The sequence below is a fragment of the Aplidium turbinatum genome, chromosome 3 (genome assembly GCF_918807975.1).
Source record: "Aplidium turbinatum chromosome 3, kaAplTurb1.1, whole genome shotgun sequence".
Lineage (NCBI taxonomy): Eukaryota > Metazoa > Chordata > Ascidiacea > Aplousobranchia > Polyclinidae > Aplidium > Aplidium turbinatum.
This window is the reverse complement of record NC_137474.1, coordinates 3286765-3300455: the sequence shown is the minus strand read 5'-3', so window position 1 is coordinate 3300455 and position 13691 is coordinate 3286765. Positions and strand designations below refer to the sequence as shown.

Genomic DNA, 13691 nt, shown 5'->3' with positions numbered 1-13691 from the left:
AAAGTAGTAGCAGTTAGTTTCCTTGTAAAATGTGTAATATATTGTCATGTGATGCCTTTTTATCACGGTAAGTAGGCCTATCTTCAACTTTGTAGCGCTGTTTTAATGAGAATCTCTAGTTTTACCGAACAAAGGGGTTATAGGGAGAGTTGATCCGTTGGTGCCTAGGAAAGAAGCACGGCTTTTAAATAGTTAGGCAGGCAATGGCTCAATTCTCCTCAATACTAGGCTAATGGTTTTACATATGAAAAACAATATTTTGTTATAGGCCAAGATTAATCAAAAACGCTTGCAATTGACCAGAATAACATCAAATGTTCATCAACTGCAGAGGTGCCAGAGAGGAATTATGAACACAAAACTTCACTTCTGAAACGTGTATGACGCCATCATAATGGGTTAGTAATGATAACAGTACTTATGATATTGATTCAATTATTTTGATGTCAAACAATGTTTAAAAGGGCAACTTCCTCTTCTACACTAGCCTACTGCTTGAAGTGAACTCAAACTGCAGAAAAAGCGTTTTGATTGTAATTATTTAAAATACAATTTGGGTAGAGAGGTAACTCTTTTAAACCATAAACAGACATAACTAAGCAACAACACTACATTTAACATTATAAAAACAAAAAACAACAAGCGAACGTTTTCGGCTAGTCATATAGCCCTTTTCAAGCCTATAAGAAAAAAAGCATTTCTTTCGATAATGTATTTTTCTTATAGGCTTGAAAAGGGCTATATGACTAGCCGAAAACGTTCGCTTGTTGTTTTTTGTTTTTATAATGTTAAATGTAGTGTTGTTGCTTAGTTATGTCTGTTTATAATTATTTAAAAAGCGTTAAACCACTGTTTAGGTCGAAAAACTATTGGGCCCATCATTTTGAGTTTGATGGTGAGAAAGTGAATCTAACAAGTGACAATGTAAGACTGTGTAGGCCTACTAACTAATACTGAATGATTTATTTCGTATTAGATCTTTAGTTTTTTTATAGCTTTAGCCTACTATGCAATGACTCAAAGGCCGTCAGTGGGAGAGTTGAACCAATCGACTTTTTTATTTTATCGGCATAGTAGCCTACACAGTACACATAGGCTGCATGCTATATTAAATTAATTATCTTTTTGGGATATGAAGGTGAATGGTTACCCTTGATGGTGAAGGTGAGTGGTCACTAAGGTTACCCTTCAATTAACCAAAAAAAAATGTTTTTGTAACTTAAAAATTTCGAAAAATATTTACTAAAATGGAAAAATCGGCACTCTGCCGGGTCCTTCCATTGTATAACACTAAGGGAGCAGTTGACTAAATGACCAACAAACCAAACGGTCTTTTTGCTACTCCTAGCTAACAAAAGACTAATTAGCAAATAAAGTTACTTTTCTCTCTTTCCATCTTTACTTTTCTCTCTCTATGGCACCAGTAGCGTTGACAGGGAAGTCCAGGGGCTACTTTTGAATACGGGCCCGGAATAATTTTAGGAGCCCGGAACTTTTTCAAAGAGCCCGGGAATTTGAAAAAACACCGTGTATTTTTTGAACATTGTGCGTTTTTCTTAGAAGTGCCTTGATATGAGGCCGAAGATCTCATTGGCACCGGGTCCAAAATATCCTCCCAATGGCCATGTACCGGTATGGCACAATCACAATCGTAGCAAAAACCATTTCAGCGGTAAATCGTTCATCTACAGTAGTCTAGATTGAAGGACTCAAAACATGGCGTAAGGATAGGGTCAAAACATGACTCAAAATCATGAAACGTAAGTAGGCTATTTCACTAAGGCTAAGTATGGGTAGCCTAAATTCTGTCTTTTTGTCTTCCCTTTTTTAAACCTCTGCTATGTTATCGACCAAACATGTAGCCTTTCGCTGCAGGCTAATATGGTCACAGATAATAACTTAATAAAAATACAGTAGGGGAGATGTGGGACCAATGAAACAAAATGGGTATTTTTTCCGTTGTCGCGCGTGATTTTCGCAGTACAGGGCTACCGGTACTTAAGCGTTTGAGGGAAGCACATCTTCTTACTGTATTTATGCATAGCTAAGGCTTTGGATTGGACCACAGATTAAAAAATTATTTCACTTTTTAAAAGGTAACTTTTTTGTATCATTGGTCCCACCTGGGTGGGACCTTTGCAACACACCAATGGGACCAATGAGACAGGTTTACTACTTACACAAAAACTGTACTTTTTCTGAAGAAAGATTGCATTTCGTGTAAAAGCAAAGAACAAGAAGTTTCTAGAACGAACATGGACAGATGGAAGAACGAACAAGCTGATTCAATACAAAATTGTTTAAACAGTAACAGTTGGCTGGGGAGGGGTCGTCACAGACAGCAATGTGATATTGTGACAAGTTTATTGCAAATTTCAAAACACCAGACAAGCGTTTCGTTTTGGCAACAGAGGTTGGGTCTGGCAGAAGACATACAATATCACAATGAGACACATAAGCCACATTTTCATTTCCTGGGAACACAAAACAGTCCTTCATTTTGTCCGATGTTTTCTCAATTTAGTTTTAAAAACTCCATTTCATAGTCATTATCTTGATCAGGTCCATGTGCTAGCCGGCCGATGAAATGTTTAAATTTAACATCTGCATTTGCATGAACTTTGGCCACTACATAGGTTCCAGTAGAAAGACAATCAGGAATTATATTTTGCAATGCATTTTCTTCACATGAAACATCACTGGTATCGGTGCAAACACTCTCAACGTCAGTTTCTAGATGAACTTCCACAACACTGCTTGTGTTAGATTCTGAAGATTTTCACAACTGATTTACGTCTTCGTGATTTTCTCTTTCTTCCCTTTGCAACTGCTTTTGGATATGGCCGTATTGAAGATAACAAAATCGAATCATTTTTTTGTAAGGAAGCTGAGGTACAAGGCTCAATTTCTCCTGTTTGGTGATGCTCATCAGAAGTTACAGAATTCTCACATTGTAGGCTACGTTTCCAGAAATACCTAGATTGATTTGGAGAAATTCATAAATTTAATGAAGTGTGACAACACTTCAGAAAATGGCTCATTTTTCATCCATCCTTCAAGTATCTGCCAAGAGTGGTATGATCAAATTTATGTTTTTGGCAGCTTTTCTCACAGATAAGTTCAGTTCAGTTCAGTTCAGTTGTTTTTTTATTTCTGACCATCATATCAAAACAATACACATCAACATAGCAAAGGTCAAGAAAAAGGTAGAAGCGACAAAACGCGAACGTTAAAACGTGCTTGTGATCGAAGTAAGTTATTGAGTTGAAAAAAATTTGGCACGGTCGCAACACCTTCAGAAAAATTTAAGATATAAAGGGAAAATTAAAAAAATAAAAAATGTTACAAAACAAATAAACATATAGCCTATAGGCTATAACTTTATTAGCCTACATAACTTTAGCTGATATATTGAAGATTTGTATGGACAGTTGCTATGAAGATCGGCCATGGTGCGTTATCAAGAGTGCTGATGGTCGTAAGGGGAACACGTCTTGATGCGTTTAGCTCATAGCAAAGAGCAAGGCAGGCAAAGAAAACCCCACAAAGAAATCCTACCACGGGCAAAGCCATTTCAAGCGCAACGCACCAGGCCTTGCACGACTCACAAAATAGATAGGCTATAACTTGACGACATGAAACAATGACAAAAAACAAACTAGCAAAAAACAACATCATCATCTTGCGGAAATTCAATTATACCCAGGGAAGTTATGTCTTAAAGATATCAAGCGTGCTTTGATAAAAGTTGCGTTGATAAAGCGATAATTTTAGACCCCAGTCAGCTAAACTCGCCACTTCCACACCGATCCAACGTTGGCTAACGTTGTACTAATGCAAAAATGACAGGCATCGCCAGCTGGGATGTAGTAGTGGTATGTCCCAGTAATATGATAAATTTGGGTTACCGTATGTTTTACACGTTAAACCATATTAAAGTGACAAAAAATATCCAATTTGGCATATTACGTTAAAAAACATAGATAAACAATCAGACAATAGCATGACGATCCAGTCCAAGATATTGAAATAAAAACAACTGGTTGGAGCACATGGCCACCGCTTCACCGAAAGATGGAGATTGGTCAAAAAGGATGGAAAAACTTCTGCAGACTCTGTAGAACTTCTGTGGACAAAAAAACACAAGAACCAGAAGGCCAGTAGGAGTACTTACAATCTTACTATTTTGCTAATAAATCTACACACATTGGCTTATCATTGCTGGGCAAAAAAAAAAAATATATATATATTTATATATTAGTATGTTTGGTGCATGATGTAATACTTAGATGGGATTATTTCAAGGAAGATTTAGCTTGTTTATTTTTGATTTAAAGCCTTTTACAGTTTTACATTCATTTCTTATAGTAGGGGGAAGCTTGTTCCAAACTGTTGGCCCCATGTACCGTATTGATTGTTTGCAAGTGTTAATTCTGCAATATATCGGAATATAAGGAGAATTACTTCTTGTTGTTAGGCTACTTGATTGTTTACACATAAGTATATCATTGAATGTTGTGGGAAGCAGCTTTTTTGAATATTTAAACATGAAAGTTGCAATCTCTGTAGTTTTCATGTGGTTAATTGATTTTAAATTATTGAGTTCCATTACACCTTTTATGCTTTCTCTGCGGTCAATGTCAAATACAGTACGAAGAAAGTTATTGCATGTACGTTGTAGCTTTTGCAATATAGTTTTGTTATCATGACACCACGTTGAGATGCAATATAATATCTGACTCTCAACTAGAGAATGGTAAATGGAGAGAAGTGCTTGTTTGTTTAGGAAAGGCTTAATTTTTTTTGTCACGCAGAGTGTTGATCTTATTTTTTGAAGCAAGATTTCCATATGAGATTTCCATGACAAATGCTCGTTTACCATTATTCCCAGAAACTTTATTGAGGCAACCTGTTCTATGTTGCTTTTTCGAATATTCAAGGGTGGGTGGTATGATGGTGTCTTGCTTCCTTGACTTGAAAATAATATATGTTTGGTTTTGGTGACATTTAGAGACAATCGATTTGTTGATAGCCATTGATCTATGCATACAAGTTCTTGATTTGCCGTATCATATACCGTAGAAACGGTTTTATTTTTATATATAATGGTGGTGTCATCTGCAAACATAATTGCAGTTCCGTGTTGAAGGCAGTTAGGAAAGTCATTTACATAAATCAGGAATAGAAGAGGGCCTAAGATAGACCCTTGTGGGACACCCAAAGATATGTTGTTAACATTAGAAGATAGTGTGCCATTGAAAACCACTCTTTGTTTTCTATTACTCAGGTAACTCATGAACCAATCATAGGCCACGCCTCTTATTCCGAAATGATATAATTTAGCTAGCAATATTTTATGGTCAATGGTGTCAAATGCTTTAGATAAATCAAGAAAGATTCCTAATGCAGGGTGGTTGTCATTGAGTATACTAGTGATACTATCTATTAGCATTGAAGCAGCATGGCTTGTGGACTGATTTTTTCTGAAACCAAATTGATTGTTATAGAAAAATTTATGTCTAATTAAAAACGAGTATAATCTGTTGTACATGAGTCTTTCTAATATCTTTGAAAAAACAGGTAGTAGGCTGACTGGTCTGTAGTTGTTTGAATCTTTGCAGCTACCCTTTTTAAAGATAGGTATCACCTTCCCCAACTTAAATGAATTTATGAATTTTCCACTCGTTAAAGATAAGTTAAATATATGAGTTAAAGCATGCAGTATGTTGTTTGGGGTTGACTTTACAACTATGGATGGTATTTCATCGATGCCACTGCTAGTTTTTGCTGGCATTGCATGAATAATATTGCTTATTTCATTTAAAGTAGTTTGATAAATATAAATTGTCTCAGAGCATGGAGAATCAAGATATGTTGAAAATATTGTATTTGATTTGGGAATTTTTTTTGTAAGGGAATGGGCAACACAGGAAAAGTGATCATTGAAGTGATTTGCAATAGTTAATCTGTCAGTGACTGTACTATCATTTATTTTAATGCCATGGTTAGTCTTAGACTGGGATTTACCTAATAGATTGTTGATTGTTCGCCAAGTAGCTTTCATATTAAACTTTTGCTTTTCAAATTCGGATTTATAAAATTCCTTCTTTTTTTGCTGAACTGTATGGAAGTATAAGTTTCTTGCAGAGGTGTAGTTCTGTTTGGAGTGAATAGTTTTATTTGATATGTACTTTTTAAACAAACGCTCTTTTCTTCGTAATAGATGTAGTAGTTCTTTATCAAACCAAGAATTATTCTTTTTTAAAGGTGTTTTTTTCAAAGGAAAATGCTTATTAAATTGACTGGTATATTCTCCTATGAATGACTCATAAGCTTCATCAGCATCAGTTTGATTTAAGCAACAAGTGATGTCCATATTTTCCAGAGCATTTGAGAAATTTTGTATGTTTGAGAGATTAAATGATCTGGTATATTGATGACATGTAACTGAGGGTTTTCCAATGTTAGTACAATACATAACTGGGAAGTGGTCTGAGATTTCATTAATTAGAATTCCACAGCGAGTTTCATTACCTGTTTGCACATTGGACCATATTTGATCTAAGACTGTTGCACTGGTGTCAGTTATTCTGGTAGGTTTATTAATTAGTGGGTAAAAAGAATTTAAAAACATCAAGTCTGTAAAATTGCCTACATTGATGTTTTCATAATCCAATAGATTATAATTAAAATCTCCCATTATATAGCATTGTTTTGATGTACCTATGTTATTTATGCACTCACTAAGAAGATCAAGAAAATCCAAATTTGACTTAGCTTCCAATACAGGTGCTCGATAAATGCTACCACAGGTCACTTGTTTACCACCAACAAAAATATCAATAAAAATAGACTCAAATACTTTTTCTTTCATAATGGTTAGGTCATCACGCTTGGTATACATAATATCACTTTTTAAGTATATTCCTACTCCTCCACCGCGACTGTTTTTTCGAGCATTTGATATGAATGTATAGCCCGGTAGGTTTAAGTAAGGACCTTTTGAATTAGGCTGAATCCATGTTTCGACTACAGAAATTAAATCAGGACTGATGTTTATAGACATCAGTAGGGCCTCAAGTTTGGTGAAATTTTTTACATTAACAATAGATCGAGCATTGATGCATAATGAAGAGAACACTGGCCCCAGTGAGCAGTCCATTTTTAGTTTGTTAACAGTTGTTGAGTCTACATATGTTTCAGATATGTTAGGCATAAAAAGGTCATCTATGTCATTGTTATTTGTGTAAGATGTGCTAGCAAACATATCATTCAATTGATCAGGCTTGAAGGTAAGATTTGTTGATACACTGTGGCTTTCAACCAGTGTAATTAATTCGGCGTTGGATAGATGGACAAAAGGGGGATTCCAGTTACTGCACAAGGTACATGTCCAATTTTGTATGTCATGATAATTTGCACTTTTTTTACAACATTTGACATGAACTTCAATGGGACAAGTTAAACACTTAATATATTTTTGATTTTTTCTGATTGTTTTTGAACAATAGTTACATTTTGGTTTTATTATCATGTATAAACAAGGAATTGAAAAACAAAAAGGTATAAGATAGGGTTGGTTTAAAGCTAAGCTTAAAAGATAGCTAAGCTAAGGTTTAAGAGAATGCATAAAGTAAAAAGGTTCCTGAGTTTGGTTTTATTGTCATTGGTAAATATCATATGATTTGTTTAGCTTCAAATGATAATTGAAAATTGCATAATGTTATAGCCTAACAAAATAGATTAAGATGCATGGTTAAAAATTTTTGCAATATCTGAAAAATCATCTATCACTTGCCTTTTGTTATTCCAGAAGCACCACACTGTTCCTTTGGATGTCCAGACGTCCTTGAAACCAAAAGCCTCTCTCGCTTGACGAAGTAATGACAGACGTCGTTTGGTCAAGGACTCTGTGATCGATAGTTTAGGACCATCAGAATCAGTTTTTAATTTGCTTTTTGAATAAAAAATTTCGTCCCTTGTCATCCTTCTAACAAATTTAATAATTATTGGTTTGTTGAGTTTTTTAGATGGCAAGGGGTGGCATGCGTCTATGTCACTCACAGTAAGGCAGTTAGTTGGTTTAACTACTTGATTAATCTTATTTACCACATATTTCGAGTAATCTACATTACTTCCCTTGTTTGGGGCGTCAGTACATCCATGAAGTATGAGGCAATTGCTTCGCCCATACTGCTCCAGGTCATCTAGCTTGCGCTCTGTCCTGTATACGGAGCGTTGGAGTTCCCAAACTTGCTCTTGAAGAGCATAAACTTGTTTGGATAGCTCCGTCAGCTCCAAGTGTTGGGCCTGCTGAAGTCCATCTGTAAAAGATGAAGACACAGCAACAGCAGGGGGTGCAGCAGTGGTTTGGACCATAGCATACTTTTGCTCATACCTTTTTTGACTTTTCATAATCTCTTCCATTCCTTTTAGTAACTCATCCATCTTTGCCTTGTCCTCAGTAGTCATGTTGCAGTTCAATATATTTTTGTTTTTAGCTTTGGATTATTTAGTATGATATTATCAGTAAAAATACAGGAACCTATACAATGTCTGCTACTCCAGCATTCCCTGAAACTTATTCAAATATTAAACAATGTCATGCAAAGCATTATTTGAAGCTTCATTTGAAAAATTTCTTTTTAAGCCTTCGGATGGCTTTAACATAGGCATATTCTGCAAAAAATACTTTCAAATTCAGACAGGGACCTTTGAGACATGGTCTCAATTAACAGTATCTCAAAACTCCCCCAACTCAAAAACTTTGAATTAAACGATGGTTTCACAAAACTCGACTTATTATTTCTCATAAAGCCTACCAATATTGTAAAATACCTTCCTACCTAGTACATGAAAAACTTAGCATTTGCTATTTAAACACTTGAACATAATATTGAAAGTTTTCCAGAAGTACTACATTTTACTTTTGCCTGCCAAAAACATACTTTTGTCTCTCATTTCTGCATTTGCAACAACCTAACTTTCAAACCTCGTGGCAAAGAAGGTTTATGTAATCTCGTTCCAATAACTACCAAAAAAAAAGTTAATTTTTAGTAGGGATCAAAAACGAGCTGTGTTGTATTGGTCCCCTTGTATCATTGGTCCCACATCTCCCCTATAAAGTAACTTAGAAATAGGATAAAATATTCTGAACTTTGTAGAAGACTAAGACTACACTTTAGTCTGCTCAATTTGATATAAGTCTACTTGGTTCTTTCCAAAAAGCAATTCATGAAACCAAGAAGGCTAACACCATTTTGTGTGTTTTTTAATGCTACAGCTGTAAAGGGCTATGGCAGTGATCAAGCAAATACATCATTAACAATTTTTACAATGATTACCCGACGTCATAATCTCACTTATTACAAGATAGAGAAAAGCAGCAGTGCAATCGTTGATACAATGAAAAAGACTTTTGAAACAGATTCTTTTTCCAGCTTGCAAAAGTTGGCATTTTAATGCTTCGTTTGCGATTGCATGGACAAAAGGCAGTGTCGGCCTAGCGAAAACATTTCAAATTTAGCAACACAACCCACATCAGGAAAGCAGACAGACAATAAAGTTATTAAAATATTATCTTTGTGCTGCATGGAGCTACACCCACCCAGACAGCAAATATACGTTTGCAGACGTCGAATCAATGTAAAAACGGTGAATTTTGCTATGTGGGCAGCTAGCACCGTTGCTAAACATTGCACAACGAAGAAAAAGCACTTTTTGCCAAGTACAACAACTTAAAAGCTAGTTTTACAAGGTTTTAAAATCCCCCAAAATGAGTTTTCAATGTCTTGCCTAGTGCCCACAAAGCTTTCAGGTTTTAGTATTGTGTTACCGGTACTTTGTTTTAATTACCTTTCAAAACATATTAAAACTCTGCGCTTTGAAAATCGGAAATGCATTTGCCAACCAGGAATCGAACATTTTCTCTGTGATTGCTGTCAAACTTTATGGTGACGAAGCAAAAGTTAATGGCAAATCTGCTTCCGATGACTTAGTTGTAACAAGTTTTGTGTCATTGTTGGAAAATGAAGTGGATCCGGAAATGTCTGATGAGGTGAAGAAGCTACCATGAGCAGGTTTAGGTATGGCCATTCCATTTAGAAAGGATCCCGGTGTTCGAAGCGAGGCTAACCCCGAAGTGAAAATATTGTTTAACGAGATTCTGGGTGCTCCAAACCCGGGAAAATGCAACGGAATTCTCGATGTGCTGGTTCGCATTCGTTGTAAAGCGGCAGTGGCCAAAGCGAGCTGCCACTGGTTTGAACAGTTGACGCTAGATGTCGCGTCTGTGCTGATGCGTCTGTTTTCGTCACAATTGAAGAGCGTGCGTCCGTACATTCGTTGCAGCATGACGTGATCAGCATATCCGGGCTGTAGCACTGGGTATGACGTCATACTACCGACGCCTCCGCTGATGACGTCAAAAATTCCTTGCTTTTCACGCTTCCGCCATTTTGCTCGACGATTTTGAAACCAAACCTGCAAAAGCAAAGTAATGTATATTACAATGTAATGTAATGGCAATGTAATGTACTGTAGATTGCGACTCCAACTATTTCTACAACCCATTCTTCTATGTGTGTTCAATAAGAATAACTTTGCTACAACATTGAACTACATTTTTCAAGAAGATTCTCTCAGTCCCAAAAGAATCTAACATCACACCCAAAAAAATCAACCCAGAAGACTTAGCGCTAAAGTTACAAGTTTGCTTCATCAAAGGCATTAGAAACTAAAACATGTTTATCCACAATGCTTATGTTTAATCATACTTTTATTTTTAGAATTATCAACAGTTTGTTTATTTAAATTAGATTTTATTATTCGAATGTGGATATTTTTGTCTGATAGTAATAAAACAATAAAAAACCCAGCAAATTATGGAAGTTTAAGAATAGCAGATATCACGACAAGAAAGTTAGTTGGTGAATAAACGACTTACCTTTGAAAGTAGCCTATTTAGTTTTATATATTTTCGAGCCTATTTGAAATGCAAAGAATTAATTTATTAGTAATGAAGTGTTTCTGGTGTTTCTTAAACCTTCGTTCTGGCTTCTCGTTGTTGGGAGAATTGCAGATTTAAATTTTATTAGGAACCATGTTGGATGCAGTAAAACGAATAATATCAGTAAATAAAAAAGCAGGTCTGGCAATAAATAAAATTTCTTTATAGAGCTTTCGTCGCCGTAATGGCGGCTTCGTCAGTAGTTATTCAAATTTGAAGTTTATTTTGATTAATCCTTCAATGAATCCTTACCTGAACTCTTGCTTCTGTGAGATCCACCCTTGAAGCCAGTTCTTCCCTAGGAAAACAAAAACTAGTTGTAAAGTGAGAAGCTAGTAGCCTAATATGATTCAGCATTGAGTAGCTTTGTATTAAATACTGATGATCGCCAAGATCATGTGATTTTGAAAGCATGGCTGCATTATCCGGCACGTGTAACATAATACGTGTATTGTTGTAACATAATACATAACAATAACAAAAATAACAATACTTTTCATAGGTATCGATACGAACAATGCATTGAAGTAACAAAACGGATAGTTGAAAGTAATAAAAAGACTACGTTCAAATTCTATTTAAATAAGATACTGAAGAAGCCTCCTTTACGGTGGCGAAAGCTTTATCGATAAATTATACAAGCTTCCGAACCTGACTGATTTTGTTTACTTATTACACTCATCGAGTCAGTGTTTCTCATATTATGACATTATTAGTCTCGCCAAAACATAACTACGTGCTGTTGAGCGGTATCGAACTGATGTCCTTTGAAGCTACTCAACATTTTTCTGATAACTTAGTGACGGATCCAAGAGGCGATTGGGGCGATTACCTTCTAAAATACAGAAAATACCTTTGCCTATCCATAGTGTATTTGCAATGTCGGATTAATGAACCCATGGCACATCATTGTGTTTTTGCCTTTCAATCATCCACCCGGCTGCTTGCTAAATCCGCTCCTTGGTCCGTAGATTAACTTAACTTAATAGATGTAACATTTCTCACCTGGTAAAAACATCAGGGTAGTGAGTTTTGTGGAACGCACGTTCCAATTCTTCCAGCTGGAAAGCGCTAAACGTCGTGCGGTACCGTCTTTGCTTCCTCTTTAGTTGCGGATTGGTTTGAACTTGCGGAGGTTGATTTGTTGCTGATGACGTGTGAATTGCAACTGGTGACGAGCCGGTGACGTCACGAGTCGCTTCGGCCGCTTTGTCACTCGATCTAGTTTGTGACGTTGGGACAATATCAGGATGAGAAAGCAAAAAATCTCTTTCATTGGATGTGGAATCGATATGGTTGTCTGTGATGTCCTGTGGTTTAGGATTTCTTGCGACTGCGTTTTCTGGAGTTGCGTCTTTTGCTTTGTTTGCGTCATAAAACGTCGTCTGATTGTTTTGTTTGCAATGACTCAGCAAATACATCAAGTGATCATGATAACTGAAGCAAGGTGACAATTTCGGATCGGCTGATGTGGATGACTGCAACACGCCATTTTGATTTTTGTTCGACATCGGTGTATTGATTGATGTTTGACGGGAGATCTGGTTATCATTTTCCGTACTCTCTTCACAACTCGTGGATGCTTGTTCGTCCGATGAGCAGTCTATTGCAAGCACAATATTAATTTCATTAACGCTATACATTTCCATGTGATTACCTGTTTGGTAATTTGTTATCGTGTGCGTCTTCTTGACTAATTTTGTAAAACCGTGTTTGAACTATTTATGCTATTCAAAAACAAAGAATAGTTTTGTTTGTTGGAACGCCTGGTTAATCTAATCAAAAAATAAAGAGCCCAAAATGTAGATAACACTGAAGATGAAGACAGTATAGTTTTCGAAACGTTTGTTTGCTGAACATGAGTTTAGTATCTACATTTTAGGCTCTTTATTTTTTGATTAGTTTTGATTGTATTTATCAAATCAATGGTTTTCACAAAACAAAAATTCATGTGATATATTCTTAAAAAAACGTCCATTGTCGGTAAACATCACTAAAAAGCTACGCTTCTAATCATTTGACATAGACAGACATCCTTTGAATAAGCAAGAACGAGTCAGTACAATGACAAAAAAAAAGCTTTAAAACGTTTTTAAGAAAATTTACTTATTTTAGCATGAAGAAAATAATTTCAATGTCAGAGTGTAATTTTATTGGTTTGGTAAATATAACAGGAACATTCTCTATCAAACCACAAAGTTTTTAATTGACTTTAAATTATTATTTATTTAATTCTTAAATTAATTATTAATTTTAACATTAGTTCAGTATCAATGCATTAAAAAACCATAATAAATCTATTTTTTTCGCAAATAAATTTACTTTTTTTGTAAATCCAAGACTTGTTTTCTTCGTCGTCTGTAGAATAACTTTTTATTGGATTGGGTTCCTCTGCTTTCTGTATTTTATCTCGTTTGAATGAATCTCCCAATATATTTGCAATGGAGTATGCGGAAGCCATGGTGACGAACGTGACAAACAACTGACCCAAACAAAACAGAATAACAAAATTTTGTGCAAAAATCAACTTAATAAATTTACACCTTCTGGTGCATTTGATGTCTTTGAAATACAGTTCATAGATTTATTTGCTGTGCGTAGATATTGCATGAAAAATATTACCATTAATCAAGTTATCCTGACAGTGTTGTCTTTGCTTGATCAAGATCTCTGTTGTTTTTAT

At 35.5% G+C, this 13691-nt stretch overlaps 1 protein-coding gene and 1 long non-coding RNA gene across 2 annotated transcripts; one reads left to right on the top strand and one right to left on the bottom strand.

Annotated features, from left to right (window-relative positions):
- The first annotated feature begins 7253 nt into the window (after positions 1 to 7253).
- Positions 7254 to 7985, top strand: LOC145766418 (uncharacterized). Its single transcript, XR_014288717.1, has 2 exons — positions 7254 to 7385; positions 7814 to 7985. It is a non-coding gene; the product is annotated as an uncharacterized LOC145766418 (long non-coding RNA).
- Positions 7986 to 9362: 1377 nt separating this feature from the next.
- Positions 9363 to 13469, bottom strand: LOC145766046 (uncharacterized). Its single transcript, XM_082577699.1, has 4 exons — positions 13331 to 13469; positions 12014 to 12611; positions 11261 to 11306; positions 9363 to 10482 (listed from the first exon to the last, which is right to left on the bottom strand). The coding sequence occupies exons 1-4, from the start codon at positions 13467 to 13469 to the stop codon at positions 9949 to 9951; spliced, it is 1317 nt and encodes a 438-aa protein (XP_082433825.1). The 3' UTR covers positions 9363 to 9948.
- Between the last annotated feature and the right edge of the window lie 222 nt (positions 13470 to 13691).

Coding starts and splice junctions, on each gene's coding strand:
- LOC145766046 (XM_082577699.1), bottom strand. CDS start 13,469: ATGGCTTCCGCATACTCCATTGCAAATATATTGGGAGATTCATTCAAA. Junction 12,612..13,330: donor GTCTTGGATTTACAAAAAAA/GTAAATTTATTT, acceptor TGCTTGCAATAG/ACTGCTCATCGGACGAACAA. Junction 10,483..11,260: donor TCACAGAAGCAAGAGTTCAG/GTAAGGATTCAT, acceptor TTGCTTTTGCAG/GTTTGGTTTCAAAATCGTCG.